We start from the raw sequence: 22,281 nt of genomic DNA, 5'->3' as shown, positions 1-22,281 counted from the left end.
TAGAAATATGAAATTCTCTTACTTGATTAAATTCTCAATTTTTCATTTTTTGAATGATAATGCTCAAGATTCATTACTTGTCGTGTGGATTTAGAAGATGAGATTAAAGTAAGCTGAGTCAAATTTTGAAAGTTCTTTAGAGTTTTGGTTCCTTTTTTGTTGCTCAGCTTCCTTCTCTACGTCAAGTGTTTTCCATGTCCTAACACCATCCAACCGTACTTCCTTCTGTCAATCTTGAACGCAATAACTTGTTGTCCTGTCATTGCATACAACTCATTGTTACTACTTATATTTGGATAGTAGATGCCACAGATCTTTTGTAAGCACCTGTTGAAGAAAACTTGAAGATGATTAATAAGCGACTTGGTCACTTTTTAAGTCTCGCAGCCATATAGTAACACCGACTTTACGTTTCAGTTTAAGATCTTTAGCATAAACTGTCGAGATTGTCGTGTAAAAGTCCATATATGACGCAATGATCCAAAAGCTAAATTGGCCATTCGAATCCTATTGCTTTCGTACGTCATCGATTTCTTCATGACTTCTGGGTACTTTTTTTATCCAAAATCCTAAAAGAAAAGATCTGAAAGTAAACCTTACTACTACTAAATAATACACAGGATATAAGTTACATTATTTTTATCTTTATTTTTTAATTTTTTTTTATCTTTTTTCAATTTTTAAGTTAATTTTGAAGGATTTTCTTCCTGTCGTTCATTACAAATTTTTTTTTCTTTCTTTTCTATTTTTTTTTAATATATTTTTGGGGGTTTTTGTATTGGGCGGGGGATCCTTGACATAATTTTGATACAAATAATTATCATGAATACATAATAATAAAATTATTTCAAACTAAACGAAATCCCAAATGACACAAGTCAGTTAATCGATTCGAAATTTGACACCAGGCCGATGTGACTCTGACATGATGCCGGATTCAAGCACCAAGTCAGAGTCACACTGGCTTGGGGGCGTATTTTTGATCAACTAACTGATTTGTGCTATTCGGGAATGTATGTTATTTCAATTTCCATAAAAAAATGCACAAAAGTTACCTAATACCCTAACATACGAGCATATGCCCAATGAGCATCTTACGATACTTATCGAGGATATGCTTATATGTTAGGGATTACTAATAATTAGAAAATAATAATATTAATATTAATTTTGATGATATTCGCCTATTATGAGTTTCTTTTTAATGTCTATAGATAATTTAATGCATGTGTATATGTGTGTGAAATAACAGTTGAATTTTTTTTTGTGGTACTTGGGTCCATTCATTCTTACATCCTATATGTATAAAAAGAATCCTTTTTTTTGTCATGATTTTTTTTATTTTTTTACAAACTTGATTATGCTTTTTTTTTGTTTTCAAATACATCACTTAAATTAGTTAATTAAGATTTATGTTTGCAAAGAAATGCACAGAGAAATTAAAAACTTTCAGTTAATGATTTCTTTTAGTAATCAATTTTTGTTTCGTATCTTAATAAAAAAATAAAAAATAGGATCACAAACATGAAAAATAATTTATTTCCTTCTGTATTCTACTGAAAAATATCTTCGACCTTATGTTTAATATTTGCATCTTGAGTGGAACTTGGTGATGAAGATTTTGAGTAGAATGCCCTAACAGACATTGAGCATGCACGTGAGCATGTTCAATTATGTGAATATACTCATGAACATGCTCCCTGTCTGTTTTGACAAAAATTCATAACCTTCAAATCCTTCATTCCCATCCCCCACTCAAGATTCCTGGCAAAAATCACCAGGAAATGTACTTTTATAATTTTTATCATCATCATCAGAAGGACAAAAACGAAAAATTTACAATGCATTATTTGGAATGATTAGTTTATGTACTTTTCTTTTATCATTTTATAAATCTTCTCAAGAGGCTGTGTACAACTCACAGATATTTGGAAGTTAAATAGATTGCAAATTATTACATTTTACTACATTGTTGTACATGAATTCCTCAATAATCAATGCACAAAATTTTCACATAATTCATTATCATTAAAAAAAGTTTTTCACAACGATTGAAAATTTCATGATTGCAAAATTCCCTTTTTTGTTGTCGCTCCTTTGATTTTGTTTCTTTTTTTGTTTGTTTAAAATTAAAATTATAATTAAAGTATTTTGTATAAAGTTTTTTTCTCAATGCTAGGAATGGACAATTGCCTTAATTCCAATATGTATTTATCCTCAATCAGTCAAGCAAGTTTATCAATTTCATAGAAATTCTAGTCTCAATCTTCAAGACAAACATCCATTCCCAATGTTTATTTTTTACTACTTAAATTTACTAATATTCCTTTAAATTATTTATTAAGATCACTTAAAATTAAAATTATAGTTCTTGAGATGATAAAATTATTATAAAAATGCAGCTATTTTAATTCTTTTTTTTTTTGTTGATAAGTTCTGATTTCTTTCAAAAATAAATATTTTTTTTTTAATTTTTTTATAAAATAGATTAATTAGAAAAATAATTGAAAACTGTCACACTACACTTCAAATTCATTTCCATCGTTCCTATTCTTATTTCCTTAACAGTACTTCATTCTTTATACTAAGTCATTACTTTCAATCGTCTATTTAAAAAATAGAATTACAAAAATTTCATTTTCATCAGACCATTTAGTCACTTTATAATTGTTCCATTGATCGACTACTTTTCAGTTTCCAGCTTCGTTTACTTATTTAATCTAATTTAAATTTTGGGAGAGATAAAGGGAGGAAAAGAGAAGTAAATTAAAATATTCTCAATCTTCCAAAATGAAACTATTAACGGTATTTTAAAATTTAAATTATTGCATCAGTTCAAAAATTGAACTTTAAAGAGATGCAGAAATTTTAAATTTCTATTTTCCGTTAAAATTATTTTTAATAACGGCGTTTCATAATGATACAATTTTTTTTTATTCCACAAGTGATGCAGAAATTTAAACTCGAAATTGTCGTTATTTGATAACGACAAGCCTCAAAAAAACAAATAATAATATTTTGAACTTGAATTATATCCACAATTATTAACAACAAGAAGACATTTTACATCATTTTTGTGACGTAAGCATTCAAATTCTAAACAACCGTTATTTCATGAATAAAGTCATTATGAAAAATTGAAAGTCACATTTAATTTTAATTAATTCTCTTTTGTATTTTTTTCTTAAATGAGATTCATCTTACGAAACTAATAAATTATAAATTAGGATTAAAAAATACTGATTAGTTTAAATTTTCTTATCATTTTTCTTTTCCTATCAAAAAACAGCTCAATGTTTTCCATCATAAATTTAATTAATATAAGTTCTTACTCTACTAATGGTTAATTTCTTTCCTCATTCAAAGAAAGAAAAGGGATTTTTTTTTTTGTCATCTCATGATGCTTAAATAGTAGTATAAAAGTATTATGTATTTGAGATGATTGAAGAGTTGTTGGATGATTGCCTTAATAAAAAATGTATGTAATTTTTATTGTTTTTACTTTAATTTGTATAAAATGCTTTCATATTTTATAAATAATTTATGTTTATTAAGTTCATTTCTCTTTTTTTGCTAATTTCATTTGAATAATTCATTCTCATTTAGAGTGATTGTTTTGCTACAGTCTAGAAACGTTTGAAGTCTGCAAATTTGAAAGCTCAAAATTAAATTGAGATTTTTATTGGTCCAAACTTAGTAGTGCCAATTATATTGAAGGACGGTAAGAGATGGAGTGGTGTGATACAAATGATTAGGTAAAGGCATGAAATTTTTTAATAAAATCAATCACTCAAAATGAGTAGGAATTTCTTAATTGAATTATATAATCATAACAGGAAAGGATTATGATATTTGTTAAAAATATTTCCTTAGCTTTTGATGGCGAAAAAAAGAGATGGTCAGATATTTTCGGCTCATCATAAGCATACTTAACAGTACGATCATGAGATAATCTGTGAAATGCAGACATGTTAACAACAAATATACATAATCTCAACTTGTTATGGTATTTTTTTCGATGATATAATTTAGATAGCTCAACATCTGTCAGTATAGAATTCAATCAGCATGTATCATATATAGTCTAATTTACATACCAATAAACAATATAATGAGAAATGTTAGGCATGACTTCAAAATTTCTATTAGACACAAAATTTTACTTTCACTTTGAGTTATAAAAATTTTTTCATCTATTTTTATGTTTGTTTGTTTGTTTCTCTTGAAAAAAAATTCTATGTTGCTTTCGGTTTCTGTAGAAAAAATGTCAAGACTATATAAAATGTTTTTTTCATATGCTTCAATTACTGCTTCAGTAAATATTGAGGAAAATTCTACATACATTCATTCAGTATCAATATATGTGTGTATATAAATAGTACAGAAATAAAAAAATTAATTGATTTGCTAAACATCCACATAAAGGGGTCCTTTAGTCCATCAATAGTACAAAAAAATTGATCTTATTTCCCTTAAAAAACATTCTTTTTCGATTTAAAATACAAAAATTTTCAATGAAAAAGAATTGATTCTTGCTTCCTGTATAAATGTATTAATGGCAGTATCTATAGAGGTTGTGTATTTCATTCTTTACAAAAACATAGTTATTTCATCATTATACATAATTTAGCAATATGTGGCAAAAAAAGTAGTAAAAATTTACTAAAAAACAATCTTTTGTTTAATTTTACCTAAGTTATTTGGTTCATCACGTCAAAAATGTATTCATTAATTAATTCTTAAATTTCTGTGCGTGAATTTGTCCTATTCATACTTTCTTCTATTCTTTAAATTACAATAATATATTATCAATTAAATTAAATAATAATTTGTCATACGAAAAATAATTGTTTTAGTAAATTTAAAAGAAAAATTATTGTAATTTGAATTATTTAAAAGCTTATGAAACTCAAAGTGATTGCATGACATCAGCTGGCGGTGGCATTGATATCAATTTATTTCCACCATCTTGGACAACTTCTTCATAGCCTGAATCTGATGAATTATCATTACCGATACCGCCAAAACGTGCAATATTTGCTAATTTATACTTAAATATTGACATTTTATCGCCATTAACACTTGATAGTGAATGATTACTGATTTGTGATGATTTCAATGATTTTACTGTTTCCTGATGAATTACTTCCTGAAGGAGCTTATCCTTTAACTCTTTTTGATCGTATGCATTCTCAATCTTATCTAAGCCTACAGATTTGAAAAGAAAACGACAATATGTTAAATATTTATTAAATTAACAATTTCAGGTGGAAATCCACTGATCTTTTTAGTCAATTCAGCCATTAAAAATGATCTCTTATTGAATGAGTCATATTTAATGTAGCAGACATGACCTACTTAACGATCAAAGAATTGCCACCTACTCAGAAAATCACACAAAACTAGTTATTACCATTCTTCTTCTCATCATTGTGAATTGTCTTAAATTTGATATCGATCATTTGCGGGATGATATTGTCTTTCTCTTTTCTCTCATCTGTCGAATCCATCGGCTCAGTCTTGTCATTTTTATTGCTAAATTCTGTTATGATACTATTACTACTTATATCACTTAACGATGACTTTGCAACAGATGATGGCTCACTGTGACGTTTGAGGAATAATTGATGCTTTTTGATTGCAGTAGTATGTTGTGGAACTTGAATTTGTGGAGGCTGAACTTTCGTTGTATGCAAATCTTTACCTTGATGTTGTAGGCAGGGCTTGAACGATGCGACATTAATTATGACAGATTCAAGATCCTTACATTCATAAATTGCTCCACAGCAAGTGCTTTTTTGACACCACAACTCATCACTAATCACGTCAGAAAAGAGATTGAAGTAATTAGCTGGCCAACGTGAAACTTTTGTTGGATTTGGATTTTTTCGTTTCCTCTTTGCAGCTTTCAATTCAGCTTCTTTTCGCTTTAAAACTTGCTGTTGTGCACGAGTCGTATAGCTGAAGAATTTTTTCGGAAATAATCCTTCGTCAAAATCGTCACTATGCTGCGATTCTGTTGGAGATGGTGGTGAGTCATCAGAAGATCCACCTAATGAGCTTGTTTCCTTCTTAAACTTTTTCTTCGATTTCTTGAATATTTTATTAAATCGATCCTTTTCCTCCTTCACTTCTTGTTCCTCTTTTCGTTTCTTGAATTTCGTCATTGACTTCAAACCAGGTCCTGTGCGCGCATCAACAACATGTCCCCAATGTCTGTTGCTTCCTGGAGGCAATCTTTTGAATCGCTTCACCAGTAATACACATGCATTGCATATTTCACCACGTCTTGGATTTTCAAGTTGGAAGCACTGTATGAAATCTGTTTCATATTTCTTCGAGTCTGTGAATCTGGAACTGGAAAGGAAATAAGAAAGTTCAAATGAGTTTCATTACATCTACTATGAAATTTTAGCAACATTATGAAATAAAGTAAATGGCAATTTTTTTGACATGTAAAGTCAGTCGTACGTAAACATATCCCTTCCACTTCCACAATTTTTTTCGATGTTTCCATCTAAATTGAGTTGTGAAAGGTCAGGGAAATATGTATATACAAACAAAACTAGGACGTGTTGCTTTGTTTCCTGAATAAATTTTTCTATAGAAGTGAAAATTAATCTGGTTTTCTTTCAAGAATCACAAAATTCAAAATCATTGACACTTGAAAAATATTTCTCAATTGTTTCAGACTAAAAAAACTGTTTTAAGAAACAAAGCAACATTCACTGCATTCGTTTGCCAGATCACCATCATAATAACAAGTTTAAAATATGCCATTCAATTCCAAATATGTCACACAGACAGAAATAGTTCGTTTATTAATATAAAATGTGCATTAATTACCTTGAAGATTTGGCTTTGCATATACAGCATCCTGCAGTACTGCGATAAACTTTCGGTTTATGAAATGAAAACATTGTGTTTGATTGCTAAACTATTAATTTTTGAGTCTATAATTATATTTCTTTTCACTTTCAAAAAATTTCTTTTACTTCACTTTCTTCTTATTTCTTGAAATTCACACAAGTTTGTCTATTTTCTCAAAATAATTTAATTATTCTTTTGTATTCGCACTAATGTTCACTAACAATTCTTAATTATTATTTTTTCACTTTATCACGTCTTTTTTCCTTCTTCTCATGAATATAAATGTCTAATCATTCAAGTCTAAGATTACTTAGCAAGTATAAATGATCCTCCTGTAATCGATTGTATGGCAATCGAGCTAATGTTCTAAATAATCCTGTTGTTGAATACGTTGATGTACTTCTACTACGTTGATAATTGTTGAATATATAGGTTGCCTAAAAGATTTTTTTGTTGTTGTTCATGAAATGAAAGAATAAGAGAGAAATATTATTAGTTTTTAGGTCATGCTACGTATACGATGTTGATTCTTTTAATATTTGATAATCAAAAACTTATTTTGCTACCGATCGTGTTAAATAAGTAATTGAAGTATGATCTTAGTCATTCTTTAATAGCCAACGCGTCTACGTTTAGATGAAAAATTTCCTTTGTATTAGCAAGACGTACAGTCGTACATTAATAAAGCAAACCACAATTTTGATTTAAAAAAAATTCACAAAAAAAGAACTCTGCAAAAAATATTCTACACTACAAACTGCGCGTGACGTCACGGGAAATATGTGTACGTAAAGTTCTTGTTCTTCATTCATTCGGGTGTCATTTACCTCAAACAAGTGTATTGCCCAAAAGATTATCCAAAAATACATTATTATTTCAATAACTATGCTTAGAAATATTGTCATTATGTCCATTTGAAGTAAATAAATTATGATTTCACTTATTAATAATGTATTTGAAACTTGCATAAGTAAATGAAATTAATTCTTTCACGAAGTCAATTCACTAACTGATCAACAAACTGGTGAAATCTCTTTTTACCATATATACACAACTTGAACAATGTTTCTTTTGCGATAAAAAATTTAAATCACTTTGTTGTCTGTGTTGTGTCTACGTAAAAATTGAAATGAATGCTTTACGTAAATAAATTGTTTACTAACACAGACACTGCAAAACATTGGAAATTATTGTAAACAAGACATCGTGAAACATTGAAATTCTCTTTTAAAACATTCAGTTGGCCGCAAATATTTTAAATTTATATGCCTACGTAATTTTCTTTATGATTTTTTTCTAATTAAACTATATCGACTGCCAAACACTTTTCACTAATGCATTTTACAGTTTTCCGTTTACTTTCATCCTTAATGACAGTATTAATTTCATTCTATACAGAATGTCGCATGATTTTTCATTGGATGTACTGCGCAGGTGCTATAATTTATAAAAACTGCAGACAAGTTCAATGATACCGACCGAAAAATATACTTAAAGATCTTTGTTCCTTCTTCTTTTTTAACTCACATTTTCAATAAAAATGAATATTTTTTACTCTTAAATGGTCAAATTTTTGTGTGATTTAAGATTTGACAACTCACATTAATAAGATTATAAGAAGCACTTTCACGTATCATTATTGCTCAACTTAAAATATTTTCTATATAGCAGACTAATTGCTCGCTATTGAATGATGAAGAAAAGAAGTTGAAATGAACGAAAAATAAAAATTGACAGCAGCTACGAAAATGTATGTCTGAACTTTTCACTCTTCGTAGAGCAACTGTTACATTATTATTACGATACTCAATGGCTCAATGGAGGTTTTTAGCGCTATTTTTGGAATAGGAAAGAATCGCTTCGGTGTTCATTTTGACTCGGTTGTTGGATTATTGTTTTATTTTTATGCTTCATATGGATGGTTTGGGGATCTATTTAAGTTAGAAGGTTAAACACCTGTCAACCAAAGGTTTTTTTACTGTCTGCTTCCAAGAATTTTATTGGGAATGTTTTAAATAGTTTTATGAGATAAATGTGTCTGTTGCTATACAGTGTTTTGCGTTCATTCAGACAATATTTGGAGGGAAACATTTATGAATGAATGGAGAATTGAAGTTAGAGTGTAAACGTACGCAAAAATTGACGTCATTTTTAAAGCTTTTGAATCTTCAAATGTTTTCCTTTTGATTAACCTTAAAAATGAATTTCATAACCATAAAAATTTGATGACAAGCAAAAAAATACGTTCCAGTCACATAAAATTTCAACAGATGACTCAATCACTCGCTTTTCTTCTTTTCTTTCCTTTACTTATTTCGTATATTTTGGCGCAAAAACGTTCAACTCTTTCCTCTCATTCAACTCCAATAGCATTTTCGACTTGACTACAAGAATGGCAACTTATGGTACTTATGCAATTTTCTTCTTTCAAAAAGTAAATTTATATAGTTATTGAGTACGTAAGTAGAGTCTACATGATCCTTGGTATTGTCGATTCACGAAGAAAAAAAAAGAGAAAGTGAAAGGCCCCAATTGGCAATTGCAAAAAAAATGAAATGAAATCAAATGAAATAAAAAAAAAAATTATCTTCACAATGAAGATCAGAAGTCAGACTCAAAGACAAATGAGACAGAAGGCCTCCAACAGTATTGATCTATTTCCCGTAGAGACAATTATTTAAATTATTTCCTTTAATGACTGGAGATGAGAACTATGTGTACGTGATATTCATGAATACAACATACTATTATGTATCTTTAGTGCAGCAGCAGTAGTAGAAGCATGTTATGTGAATTAATACAGTAGGGAGAGCCAGCTCAATGCCATTTGTATTACCATGTACTAAACATTCACCTCAATACCTCTTTAATTTCAATATAAAAGTAAAAATTCCGCAATTACACAAATGTAATGCTCTCATTTTGACTTTTTTTTTTCATTTCAATCATGTTTTACCGCTTCTATGGTGTACACACAAATAAACATACAATAGTGTAGTTTTGCACTGCAATGCTGCCTTAAAACAATGAAATTCTGGCTTGTGTAACGTAAAACGTAGAGCAGCCGATACGCACATAAATGAAAAGAGAGGAACTACTACATAGTAAATTATTGAGGTCATTGTACTTGTATTTTCGTTCCCTCTTCTTGTTCGCTTCTCCGACGCGCTTGTATTTTTTAGCGCATTTTTGAAATTTTTTTCAAAAAGGTAGCTTAATAAGACACTTTGTTCGGTCGTTCGTTCGGTCGTTCGTTCGGTCGGCTGACGTCAAAAACTTTTTATCTAGACATCGTAGAGGGCTCGGAATGGTTTTAAAAGATCAGTGCCATAAAGTTATTGCGGCGCCGGGCATTTAAAAGTTTCAAATCAAAGCATAAATACTATAATTAACAATTTTTCATTTTCATATACAACAACAACACGTTTTTTTCATTGTTTTACAGTGTTTTTTAATGTTCTTAAAATTTTTAACAGTGTTTACTGAACAAAATTTGAATTTCTCATAACCGTTATGTGGTTTGAATTATTAAAATCCGTTAAATTATATGGAAATGATCTGGATTCTACTGGATCTTGCATTGCAGGTCTGGAAGTGACATGGATCCTACTGGATCTTTTTTTGTCTGTCTGGAAGTGACCTGGATCCTACTGGATCTTTTTTTGTGGGTCTGGAAGTGACCTGGATCCTACCGGATCTTGTTCCATTTTTGGGCCTGGAAGTAACCTGGATCCTACTGGATCTTGCTTTGTAGGTTGAGATGTGACCAAGATTCTACTGAATCTCATTTTTTAGGTCTGGAAGTGACTTATTAATCAATTGCTGATCGCTGTGAGAAAAATGCGCTTAAGTCCCTCGATCAATAACACGAGGACTTTTGTAATTTTTTTTTCTTCTCTTCACTTTTGGCCGTCTAGCTAGCGACTCATCTTTTTGTATTTTTTTTTTCTTTTCTTCTTCACGAATACTCAAAGAAGCGTGGCTGTTTATTGTTTTTGTTGTTGTGCTGCCTCTTTGCCTCATAGCTCTTTGCTTTCACACCACAATTATATAGCACATATGTACGTATATTATTTATATATAGTTAGTGATGATGGAAAAAAAAGGAAAAGAAAACAGAACATCAACGAACTCTATCAAGGTTGTGTTAACGAATTCTTGTTATAATTTGGATTTTTTGATTCTTTACCGGCATTCACAAGCTGTGGCTATGGATGGATGGGAAAAATATTTTTTACGTCGCAATTTCTTCTCTTTTTTTTCATCCATTTCTACTTCTTCCTTTTTTTATTTTCTCTGTTAAGTTAAGAACAATATTAACTCTCTTTGTGATGGTCGGATGTGTTTGTCGGAGTAAATCAACATTTTATTGCTTGCACTGCACAAATATTGATGAAAACAAAGACTTTTATAAACGCCAGATTTACTCGACAGATGGACTAAGTTGTTAGACATTCTCATTTATTTTTTTAATGCTCAATTTTATGCTAGACGATTATGTTAGTCGCTCGACTTTGAAAAACATTAAGGTAATGACTCAAGTTGAAGTTGAGCATGAGATAACTGATCTACCCTCAATTAACTCATTAGTATGACATAAAAACTCACTGATCATTCAGGACATTTATTAATTCAACCACAAAGTTCTTAATCGTCTTTTAAATTTCTTCGTTTTGCTTATTTTTTATCGCCTCGTTATGTTTTTGTTTTCTTTGCACTTGGTGTCGAATGTATGAATGGATGTGATTTTGTGTGAATGCATTCATATGGAAGTTTCCTACACCCAAGAAAAAAACCAAGAAGAAGGCAAACATTTGTGCATTCTTTTTACTTAGTCTTAGTTTGTAAATACGAAGCAGTCAAGGTCAATGACAAGTTTAAAGGACGTTTCATTTTTCTAAAAATGTTTACCTTATCATGCATACAGTATACAGAAGTGCTGATAAGGACGGTAAACGCATGTTGATGTTGTGAAAAAAGTATATTTTTAAAGTTTCTGTTTATATAGTTATCAACATTTGCTTGGGGAATTCTTTGTGGCAAAGCTCTTATTTACTCTTATCAGTAGCTAATTCTTATTTTTGTAAAGTGTTTGTTTATATGTGATTTTTTGTAATATTAACAATTTTTTGTGTTTTCTGATAAAGTCGCTGACATGTTAGATGCAATCTAATAATTCATACACACGTTTCAATGATCATTCATAGTCATTGCTAATAAAAGAGTTAATTGTATTCACTTCCTGGGAATTAATATTTTCCCACGAAATATTATCAAGCACAAAGTGTGGCGAAATTTTTGTTATCAAATTTTATAGCTTTTTAAACGATAATTCTTGTGGAAAATGAATATACTTACTAACTATGTGCAGAACTATAATGTTATTACGGTATTTTTAGTTATCACTGTTTAGAAACCATTTATTTTATTTAACTTTTATATTTATGATTTTATTGAACTTTTCATCCAATGTCAATTATGATGACATCATATTTATTATTTTTTCTTAAAATAACTCTTGTTATTGTGAGTTTTCTAGTGATAACAAATGTATAATATTAAAAATGACAAATGACATAAAATAAGTACAAAATAGGACATTTAACTATTGTAATATTGCGAAAATAATAAATTATTTTTTGCATCTTTTATCTCGATCCATGAAAAAACGGCAAGAAAATTTCAAGAAAATAAAAAACGTTATTTAAAAAGCACTTTATAGTACAACAATGTTCACATGCAAGCTTCTTCTTGTATGTCACGTAAAGCCAACCCAAAACTTAATTTTTAACTTCTGACATCCCACTTCATACAATCTCAACTGAAATTCGCACATTATTTTATTAGAGCATTGTCTAAATAATATAGGGTTCGCAAAAATGTTCCGTTAATTGACTCATTACTTCTTGTCTGAGATTATTGCTCCTCTTTATGATTTCATTAGTTCTCAGATTCTAGAAATTTATGATAGAGTTCCGCTAATTAGAAATATTAGATTAGATAAATTTTGATGTAAAATCATTCAGCAAAGCATCGAAATAGTTTCTAATTAAGCATGCATCACGATATTTTTATTGCACAACTGCACATTCTTCACGACGTCCTATGCTAGTTTGTTTTTAAAATGTCCATTACATCCACAATATAAACTGCATTCTGAAATGTATTATATTGCTATATTTTCAAGTCACAACTGCCGTATACATGCACAATTTAAATGTGTTTGGGTCTGATTTTTTTCCAGTGACATTTTGTGCTGAAAATTTACAGATTTTTTTTCTTTGAAAAGGAAGAAGAGCAAAGAAAATGGCAACGCACATATCATCTGTCTACCTGAATTCTTGTACCTTTAATTCCTTTGCAGAAATCATTTATGAATCGCATTTCAGGAATTAGACAAAAGTGAAGAATAAGAAGAAAGGAATATGAAAAAAAATAGATGTATTGGGGAAGGTTATGGCAGAATCAGAATGTGTCGAGATATATACCTTCGAGATTTATTTCTTGCTGAACTCGAGAACATGTGTAGTGTGAGTTTTAAAGCAAGAAAGAGTATTTTTAATAGACTCGCATCTACTGTCTCCTTGTCATGATTCTTCTCTATTTATATCTTATATATATATCGTCAGGTTGCTGTAGTCTCGCTATTACTATTATATTATAATCAATGTCAAATAACTGATGAGGATCACGTCGTCATCATGGACAGCACAATGTTAAGTCAATAAACAATAATATTTATTCATATATAGAATGCAAATTGAGGAGTATGAAGGAAAGAAACGACAATGATGATTTACTGGACTCATTTTTAAAATGTCTTAATCATGTTTGTTTAGTGAACGAAGAACGAATTGCTAAAGTGGATGTATAATTTAATTTTTTTGATGAAGCGTCCATCGAGAACGTTTGCCAGACATACAAAAAATTGTACAATGACTCATGTTAATGGAATTTTTATCAAATTTTGATGAATCATTTGGAAATCAGATTTCATAACTGTCTATTAAGCCGGATATTATGAAGAGCTTGAACTTCTTTCGCATTCAATTGACGATTTCTTCATCAAGTTCTTACAAAATGTGCAACTTTGTTGCATTTTAAATGTTTTAAAACAGTTTTGTTGCTTACACGTGACAAAACACATTGACATTGCATTTTTGCAGCAATTAAGCTTGCAAAGTGTTCATTTCATATCCTAACCTCATTTTCGGAAAATGACAAACAAAATTTTCTGAAAAATTCCATATTTTTGTTTCGTCTGTATAAGTTGATTACGTTCTGACAAACAAATCAGTTGCCATGTATGCCTCAGGTAAGTTATCAATACATATTGATGTTCAATTAATTGAATTACATCAAAACTGATAAGAAATCAAAGATTGATGAGGGAAAATTACAGTAAAGAATGTAGAATTCTGTTCACTTCTTTTGCAATACCATTAATACACAAGTCAATATTTTTCAGTTTCTATTTCTTCAACAAACATTTTAAAGTATAGAAGAAAAAGGTATTAAAACTGATTAAGCAATTTTCTAGCTATAGCAAAATTAGCACAAGATTTCAACGTAGGTTTAAACAATAACAGAAACAGCTCATAAATATTATTATATAAAATATTATGTGCATTTTAATATAACATAGTGTTGAATAATTCTCTGTTGATTCTCTTATTAAATTGAATAAAATTGTTATGATTCAATTTCAGAACCCGTTATGTATTATATCTTCTTGAGTAATAAGTTTGTTCTTTTGCTAAGGATCAAAATAACCGTTAAGATTTTAAAACAAATTGAAACATTTTTCCTTCTTTTTAATACACAAGCATTTCCTACTGTATATTGAATTAATAAATTGTGTACAGAAACTGAAAAGGTAGTTCAACGACATCCACTTTTAAATTGATTATTCTCCGTGTCCCCTAACGATAATAATCCGTAAACCCCTAAAAATCAAACCACTGCAAATGCAAAAGTGTCAGGCTTCGATAAACGGAACAGTCAATACATTGTTGTAGGCAATATTGTTGTGATATCCACAAGAAGAAGTTTTATTTTTAAAGAATAAATGAAAATAATATCGGAGTAATGAAACGTTATGTGCAGGCACAAAACAAAATACCGCGACAAAAATGAAAATAAAGTTGCACATATGATTTTACGGGCCTTTATTTTCATACATATGCAGGAGAGAGAGAAATTTTCTGAGTTTGTATGTTGTTTTTTTTTTTTGCAATATCTCCACATATTACACATTCACAATTTAATTTTCTTTTTATTTTATTTAAAAACAATATTTTGCCTCGTGTTTCTTCTTATTCTTTTCCTCCACAACATCTATAGTATGCAATTTTCCAGTTCAGTTTTTACCTTTTCAACATTTAGCAGAAAAATATTTGAAAATGGTTTGTGTCTTTGCTAAAAAAAAACTAATCAAATTTAAAAATTCCGTTGAAGATCAAATAAATTGACAGGAAATGGAACAATAAAATCCTCAGAATTTTAATGGTGGACATCTTCACCTGTCGTCTGACAAGAAAATGGAATTGCGCCTTAATCATCCACCTTTGATACATTTCTATATAAATTTTTGTTTTCATGCATTATTTTGTTTCAATGTAATCACGACTATACGCGGAAAAATAAGAAACAACACACTTATACTACATTTTATTTTATATTCTGATGGCTTAAGCGTGTGTTGAAAAAGTAAAATAAAAAATTGAATTTAAGAAAAAAAAACAACAAAAAATAAAATATATAAAAAATTATGAGCACTTTCTTTTCGCGTCGGCCATATGTTGAATTTAAGCTGCAACTGATATGCAATACAATGTTGATTGATCAATCTTTTGTTATGAACACATATTTGTCATGTTTTGAATCAACATTATTTGTATCATAATCAAATTATGTGAAATATTTTACAGTTGCTGCATAGCTTGCAATGTGATTTAAACAGTAAAACTCAATAAAACAAACACACACACGCTTAATTTAACGTGAAATGAATGAAAAGTCCTTGAGACGTCTATAGAGGTGCAAATAAACTTTCCTCTTGTTATACATTCTTACATTCCTTAATAAAATTTATAATACTTTTAAATGATTTTAAGAAAAAAACACAGCAACAATTGCGAGTCGTCATCAAAAAAAATTTTTCAAAGGAAATTTTCTATTACGTTTTTGAATGTTTTTTTGTGGGAAAAAGTTTTGGATTAATCATCAAATTTACGATGAAACAATCACGGATATTGAGATATTTCAAGGAATCATCATCAATTTTTAAAACCTTTATCCTTCATTTTTCTATTAAACAAGAAAAACTTTACAATACAGAAGAAAAAAAAATCTACTTTGGCTTTGTTCCTATAGACGCTTAAAATTTTTTAAATGTTTTATCAATCAAAATGACACTCACGATAAATGACTTCTAGCTCAATTGATCCTTTGCTACATTAATTCACAATTCTTCACTATTATCAGTTTAAATAATATTTATTTAATGTTTTAAAAATTTTTTTTTAAAAAAACTTTTTTCGTCAGTTCTCTGACTCAGCTTTGAATTTAATAAACAACCGATATGGCGACTCAAACACAGAGTCGTATGTTTTGCATCATTTGTGTATTAAAATATCAACATTAAATTTTCGATTAAAAAAAGACTTTTGATAGAAATTTTTTAAGCCAATCGATTGACAATCGGAATTAATAATTAATTATAGTTTATTAGTCGAGAAACTCACAAGAATCAAGTGAGAATTTTGAGAATAAAATGTTTCGCATCTTTTTATGCCGCCATAGTAGCTGCACGTACACAACACGTATATACACACTGTACATCTGGTCTGTCTGACTAACATAAACAAACAACTGATTCGTATATTACATTTACAAAAACCTGATGAATATTTTTTTATGACATAAAAATTTTATCAATAAATCAATAATCATTGCTATATCGAAGATAAAATTATGTAGTATGTCCCCATTCATGTAATTTATAATGTCAATTTTGGAATTACATAGAATTCTATAATTAAATTTCGTAGTTGCATAAATTACAGGAAATTAGAAATGTTTGAATGTATTGGACACAACAACTGTTTTCATTTCTACTTATTTTGTTGTTGTAGATACTCAATATAAATAGAATACTTGATATACAGGAAGTAATGCTGGATGGCTAGTGGAAATTTTTATGATGAGCTAATTTAACATAAACAGGATGAATTTTTATGAATAAATCTATGACATCGTTCGCTTCCGTTGGAAAATTCTTTTTTGATTTTTTTCTAATTTTCAAATCTCTCCTCTTTTCTAACGGATTTTGACTAAGGTCATTGCTTCTTTTTTGTTCACACCGCATGCCTACTATCTACCTAATGTTACAAACTATTTTAAGGATTCTTATTGTTTACATACATTAGAACTGTTTCTGTATATACATGATCTCATTTGAATGTTTCTTCATCATTACCTTTCTGTATCTTGGACAGAGTTACTGTATTTAATTAATTTTCATAATATTCATCCATAACTCATTAAAAGATATTGCAGTTAGCATCCTTAAATCAAAATTTTCCAATCAAATCAATTGAAATCGACATTTAAATACGGTGCGACAAAGATTTCAAGTCGAGCATTCACAATTCATTCTTATGTTTATATTCTTGTTGATTCAGTCACGTCGACATATGTACTGAAAGTTTTGCACTTTTTAAACTTTCCATCGTGCCGATATTTAATTAAATATAATCTAAAATATAAAAATTTCATATCCACATTCATAAAATCCAGTGTCATTGCCAATTTCATTGAAAATTTTTAATATTTTCTGCAACTTTCTCATATTTTGATATTGAATAGACACGTACGACATCTGTATGTGAATATTTCCGGACATTAAGGAAAAGAAAAAAATTTCGACAAAATAAATTAAAAGATAAACAAATTTACGAAAAAAAATCATTTTTATACAGTTTTAAGAGCATTATCAATGTCTAAATCACCACAAAAACATAGTGAAAATGATGATGATTCGAACAAATTTTTATTGGGTGTAGTGGAAGGATTCTATGGCCGGCCATTTACATCTGAACAACGAAAAGAATTATTTAAGAAATTAAAACGATTTGGACTGCAACTGTTTATTTATGCACCGAAAGATGACTGCAAGCATCGAGCAATGTAAGATAATAAGTTTTAATTATATTAATTTACTTACAAATGTTCAATATTAGGTGGCGAGAACTTTATACGGTGGAAGAGGGCGAGCATTTACAGGGACTGATAAATGCAGCGAAATCAGCAGGAATCGATTTCTATTATGCGTTATCGCCTGGTTTGGATATTACTTATTCATCAATAAAGGATACTTCCAGTCTAAAGCGGAAACTTGATCAAGTGTCTCAATTCGGATGTCGTAAGTCTTAATTTAAGTCACTAAACTATATACCATAATTTACACAATAATTCCTTTATTCCAGAAAAATTTGCACTTCTGTTTGACGATATTGACTCAGAAATGACAAAGCCTGACAAAGAAATGTTTCAAAGTTTCGCACATGCTCAAGTGTCAGTCTCTAACGATATCTACAATCATCTCGCGACGAAAATCAATTGCTTGAATTTTCTCTTTTGTCCAACGCAGTATTGTTCGTCACGTGCAATTCCAACTGTTACGGAATCAGAATATCTCAATACAATCGGACAAAAATTGCTTCCATCGATTGATGTCTTGTGGACAGGATCAAAAGTAATTAGTAAAATTATAACTGTTAAAGATATTGAAGAGATTACGGAAGTCCTTAAACGTAAGCCTGTAATTTGGGATAATATTCATGCTAACGATTATGATCAAAAACGAGTCTTCCTTGGACCTTATTCAGGTAATGTCTGAACTTTTAGTTAACTATAATTGTGCCTAATTATTGTTTATTACAGGACGAAATTGTGAGTTGATTCCGTTATTACGGGGCGTTGTCACAAACCCAAACTGTGAATTCCATGCAAATACGGTAGCAATTCATACTCTAGCTCAGTGGAGTAGATGTAATTCTCAAGTTAACAGTAAGTCCTCAGAAACATATGCTAATTATATTTAGATCTAAATTATTACTTTAACTTCACAGCGGATTCCATATCAGATATAAAATTAGAAACAGAGAATGAAGATTGTGATGAATGTCCTCCAAATTATCTATCTGAAAATATGTATCATCCAAGAGTTGCTCTTAAAAATGCCATTCGCGATTGGCTACCGGACTTTTTTGAAGAAAAGAAAGCATTTGGGCCAATGCTTAAGCCTCAACCTGCAAGTGCATTGACACCAATAATTCCACCCATAATTCCAAAAATTAATACCTGTATGACATTAACATTAACAACAACAAGTTCTGGCACTATTCAACCATTACCGGAAGTTAACACAGCACAACTTCATGCTCTTGCTGATATTTGTTCAAATGTCCAAACTGAAGCAATTACAAAAGCCAGTGTTATGAATTCACTCGTATCGGAAACGAAAGTAGTCACGACAGATTCAATTTTGGCACCAATTTTATCTTCGACAATCAGCGAAAATAATCTTCAAATTCGTGATAAAAGTCCAATTAATGTCACTGTCGATGTAATGGAAGTTGAAAAAGCATCAACAGAACCATCTGAAACAGGAACTGAAGAAGCGATGGACTGTGGTACACCGAAACATACTTTATCAGACAGTTCAAGTATTAATTCAGAACCACATCACAAGGACGAAACTGGAGTCCAACAAAATGTCAATGAACATAATGAAGAAATTGACAAGATTGAAAAATCACAATTATCAGACGATGTCGTCATGACGGACTCAGTCAACGAGCAAGAAACAATGCAGGAGGATTCAATATCGGAAGAAGATAAATGTGATCCAATAAATTACGATGATATATTGCTATTGTGTGATTTATTCTATTTACCGTTTGAACATGGTAAGTTCTAATATTTTTGATTTGTGACATTTTTGCTCAGTATTGAAAACTGTTGTAATGTTTTGCCAGCATTTATAATGTTTTTGAACATTTTGATGAGAAAACATTTGAATGGTTCTCAAATTTAAATTTCAAATTACCGTATTTGAGGATAATTTGTGTATTCAGACATGTCTATCAAAAATACATATCTATGTCTGCATATTCTAATGATTTACAATTCCATTTCAGGTAAACAAGGTCTAATGATTCTTAATGAGTTTCAATGGCTAAAGACAAATGCATACGTATTAAGTGGCAACAAAAATGCATCAAATTCGGAGAAAACGGAAGTACAGGAATGGTTTGAACGCAGCAAGGGATTTTTAAAATTATGCGAAATGGTTCTTAATTTAATGAAGAAAATTGCTCTTTGTGTTAATCGAGAATTATGTTATGATTTATATACATACTGCTGGGAGATGTCAAATGTCGTATCCATTTGTGACTCGTATGTTCAATGGCTTACACTTGGTCATTTTCCATCAAATTCAAATTCCTACATCCAAGGATCATTCACGTGGTTCAGTAAAGGATGGAAAGAAACTTTTATGTCTGGCGATCAAGAACCTTGGATCTTCCGTGGTGGATTAGTTGTTGATATTCAACGATTAGTTCCAATCGATTCTGGAAATGACTTGTTCATCTATCGATTACCAGAAACTCCAACATTAAATTTCTTCTCCGTTCGACCATACAATAATTTGGATGAAAACGACATTTATAAAATTTGCCATAAAACATGTCGCGATGGATCAGACTGCACTGATTTGTTTCCATCAAATTTACAAGAGATTGCATCTGATCGACTTGTTGCTCCATTCGTTACACTCAATCCTGAATTTTGTATGGTCGTTGAAAACAATAAGAAATCTATTGTTGGATATGGTTTTGCGGCACCAAATGCTAAGCATTTCTATCGCAGTCAAGAGGTAAGCGTTTGATTATATTGTTGTGACTTACTTGATACATAACTTTGAATTTCATTCTTTTTAGACATTGTGGCTTCCAATTGCTCGCGAAAAATATCCATTGACATTGTTGGACTCTCCAGATATAACACCAGCAGCGAAAGATGCAATCAATTGGTTCCATAACTTCAAATATGATTGTGCACCAAATATTCTAATCCAATATCCATCCATTGTTCATTGTTCGATTTTAAAGGAACAGTTGCATTTAGATTCGTCAATAAGTAAAAGACTTATGTGTGTTTTGCTAGCATCTTTAAGAACATCGGGAAGTAGTGGATGTCATGTAATCCTTAATAAATCTGATAAATATCTTGCAGAATTTTATGGTAAACTTGGATTCACAGAGATCTATCACGAGGACACAAAATTAATATTGGGACGAAATTTCTAGTATTCTTTTTAAGAGCTATAACTAACTAATCAAAAATCATTGATTTTTACGAAAATTTTGACTTTATAACAATGAAGCTTGCAATAAAGAAATGAAATAAATAACAAACTTATTCTGCTTCTAATTAAAATGTTTGTATTTGTTATGTCTAATTATTTTGTTGCTAATTTAAATGTACTTAAATATGACATCTTTTGGATCTGTTACAGTTTGTAACTCTAATGTTACCGGACATTGTAGCCAATATGAAAGTAGCTCCTCCGTATATCCTATTAAGAAGTACATTTTTCTCGAACTAATTCCTTGCTTTATAAGAGCAGCAATACGAATATGGTTGAACTGACGTTTGATTATGACTTCGGACAACACTAACGAATGCCATGTTCCAGTCATAAATTTTCTGATAAAGGCATCCTCTGTTATGCACTGTGCTGTTCTTAGTTCTCCTCGACTGAAATTTATTGAATAAAAAGTCATTTTAGACATTCACACTCTGTTTAGAATCACAGCTTCTAACTTACAGATTAGAAGTATTCCATGAGTTCCAGCCTTTTCTATGGGCAATTAAATGAGGTGGATTTGCCATTTCGTATGTCAGTGGACGATCTCTAAATAAACAAATATTTCATTCAATACACAAGTAATAAGATAATAAGTAACTTTAATTAACCTTTTCGGTGTAATCTTGTATCTTCCAGACTGGACACTCGCTAAAATTGCAGAAGTTTGAAATCCTCGAGATATTTGACTTGATACAAGTGCATTTTGCTATAATTTAACATAGCGTCAGTTAGTTAATCAAACACGATTATAATATAAATGATACTCACTCTAATTAAACCAGAAAAACTCATTTTTACAAATTCAGAAATTAATTCTTAGAGTATGAAAATATAAGCTTGTGTGTGTGCGAAACTTAGTTTACTTGATTTAAAATTTATAAAACCGTTAAACTAAATTGAGAAATTTCAAAACGCAGAATAATAAATTAAAGTGATTAGAGGATTGGCCTACATTTAATAAAAAGTCAGTT

General features: G+C 29.9%; 3 protein-coding genes across 5 annotated transcripts; 1 reads left to right on the top strand and 2 right to left on the bottom strand.

Annotated features, from left to right (window-relative positions):
* Positions 1-624: 624 nt before the first annotated feature.
* LOC139087586 (uncharacterized) lies at positions 625-16,447 on the bottom strand. Of its 3 annotated transcripts, none has more exons than XM_070636430.1 (4): positions 16,292-16,447; positions 6,847-7,307; positions 5,414-6,357; positions 625-5,208 (listed from the first exon to the last, which is right to left on the bottom strand). In XM_070636430.1, exons 2-4 carry the CDS (start codon positions 6,918-6,920, stop codon positions 4,910-4,912), a joined length of 1,317 nt encoding a protein of 438 aa, XP_070492531.1. In that variant the 5' UTR covers positions 6,921-7,307; positions 16,292-16,447; the 3' UTR covers positions 625-4,909. The 3 variants fall into 3 exon arrangements, with proteins under 3 accessions (XP_070492531.1, XP_070492533.1, XP_070492532.1); XM_070636432.1 differs by lacking the exon at positions 16,292-16,447 and adding an exon at positions 12,229-12,331; XM_070636431.1 differs by lacking the exon at positions 16,292-16,447 and adding an exon at positions 8,472-9,059.
* Positions 16,448-17,760: 1,313 nt separating this feature from the next.
* On the top strand, positions 17,761-21,356 carry Oga (O-GlcNAcase). Its single transcript, XM_070636389.1, has 7 exons — positions 17,761-18,060; positions 18,114-18,295; positions 18,360-18,761; positions 18,817-18,942; positions 19,005-19,844; positions 20,076-20,815; positions 20,880-21,356. The coding sequence occupies exons 1-7, from the start codon at positions 17,870-17,872 to the stop codon at positions 21,246-21,248; spliced, it is 2,850 nt and encodes a 949-aa protein (XP_070492490.1). The 5' UTR covers positions 17,761-17,869; the 3' UTR covers positions 21,249-21,356.
* Position 21,357: 1 nt separating this feature from the next.
* mRpS24 (mitochondrial ribosomal protein S24) lies at positions 21,358-22,158 on the bottom strand. The gene is made up of 4 exons (XM_070636392.1): positions 22,079-22,158; positions 21,919-22,016; positions 21,770-21,856; positions 21,358-21,699 (listed from the first exon to the last, which is right to left on the bottom strand). Exons 1-4 carry the CDS (start codon positions 22,100-22,102, stop codon positions 21,417-21,419), a joined length of 492 nt encoding a protein of 163 aa, XP_070492493.1. The 5' UTR covers positions 22,103-22,158; the 3' UTR covers positions 21,358-21,416.
* Positions 22,159-22,281: the final 123 nt, after the last annotated feature.

Source organism: Chironomus tepperi, unplaced genomic scaffold (assembly GCF_022539635.2).
Source record: "Chironomus tepperi strain 1889 unplaced genomic scaffold, CSIRO-AGI_Ctep_v1 contig_128, whole genome shotgun sequence".
Lineage (NCBI taxonomy): Eukaryota > Metazoa > Arthropoda > Insecta > Diptera > Chironomidae > Chironomus > Chironomus tepperi.
This window is presented reverse-complemented; position numbering and strand designations above follow the sequence as displayed.

Coding starts and splice junctions, on each gene's coding strand:
- LOC139087586 (XM_070636430.1), bottom strand. CDS start 6,920: ATGTTTTCATTTCATAAACCGAAAGTTTATCGCAGTACTGCAGGATGC. Junction 6,358..6,846: donor TGCAAAGCCAAATCTTCAAG/GTAATTAATGCA, acceptor TTTCCTTTCCAG/TTCCAGATTCACAGACTCGA. Junction 5,209..5,413: donor CAATGATGAGAAGAAGAATG/GTAATAACTAGT, acceptor TCAAATCTGTAG/GCTTAGATAAGATTGAGAAT.
- Oga (XM_070636389.1), top strand. CDS start 17,870: ATGTCTAAATCACCACAAAAACATAGTGAAAATGATGATGATTCGAAC. Junction 19,845..20,075: donor CTATTTACCGTTTGAACATG/GTAAGTTCTAAT, acceptor ATTCCATTTCAG/GTAAACAAGGTCTAATGATT. Junction 20,816..20,879: donor ATTTCTATCGCAGTCAAGAG/GTAAGCGTTTGA, acceptor CATTCTTTTTAG/ACATTGTGGCTTCCAATTGC.
- mRpS24 (XM_070636392.1), bottom strand. CDS start 22,102: ATGAGTTTTTCTGGTTTAATTAGA. Junction 22,017..22,078: donor GTTTTTCTGGTTTAATTAGA/GTGAGTATCATT, acceptor GTTAAATTATAG/CAAAATGCACTTGTATCAAG. Junction 21,700..21,769: donor TCATGGAATACTTCTAATCT/GTAAGTTAGAAG, acceptor AATAAATTTCAG/TCGAGGAGAACTAAGAACAG.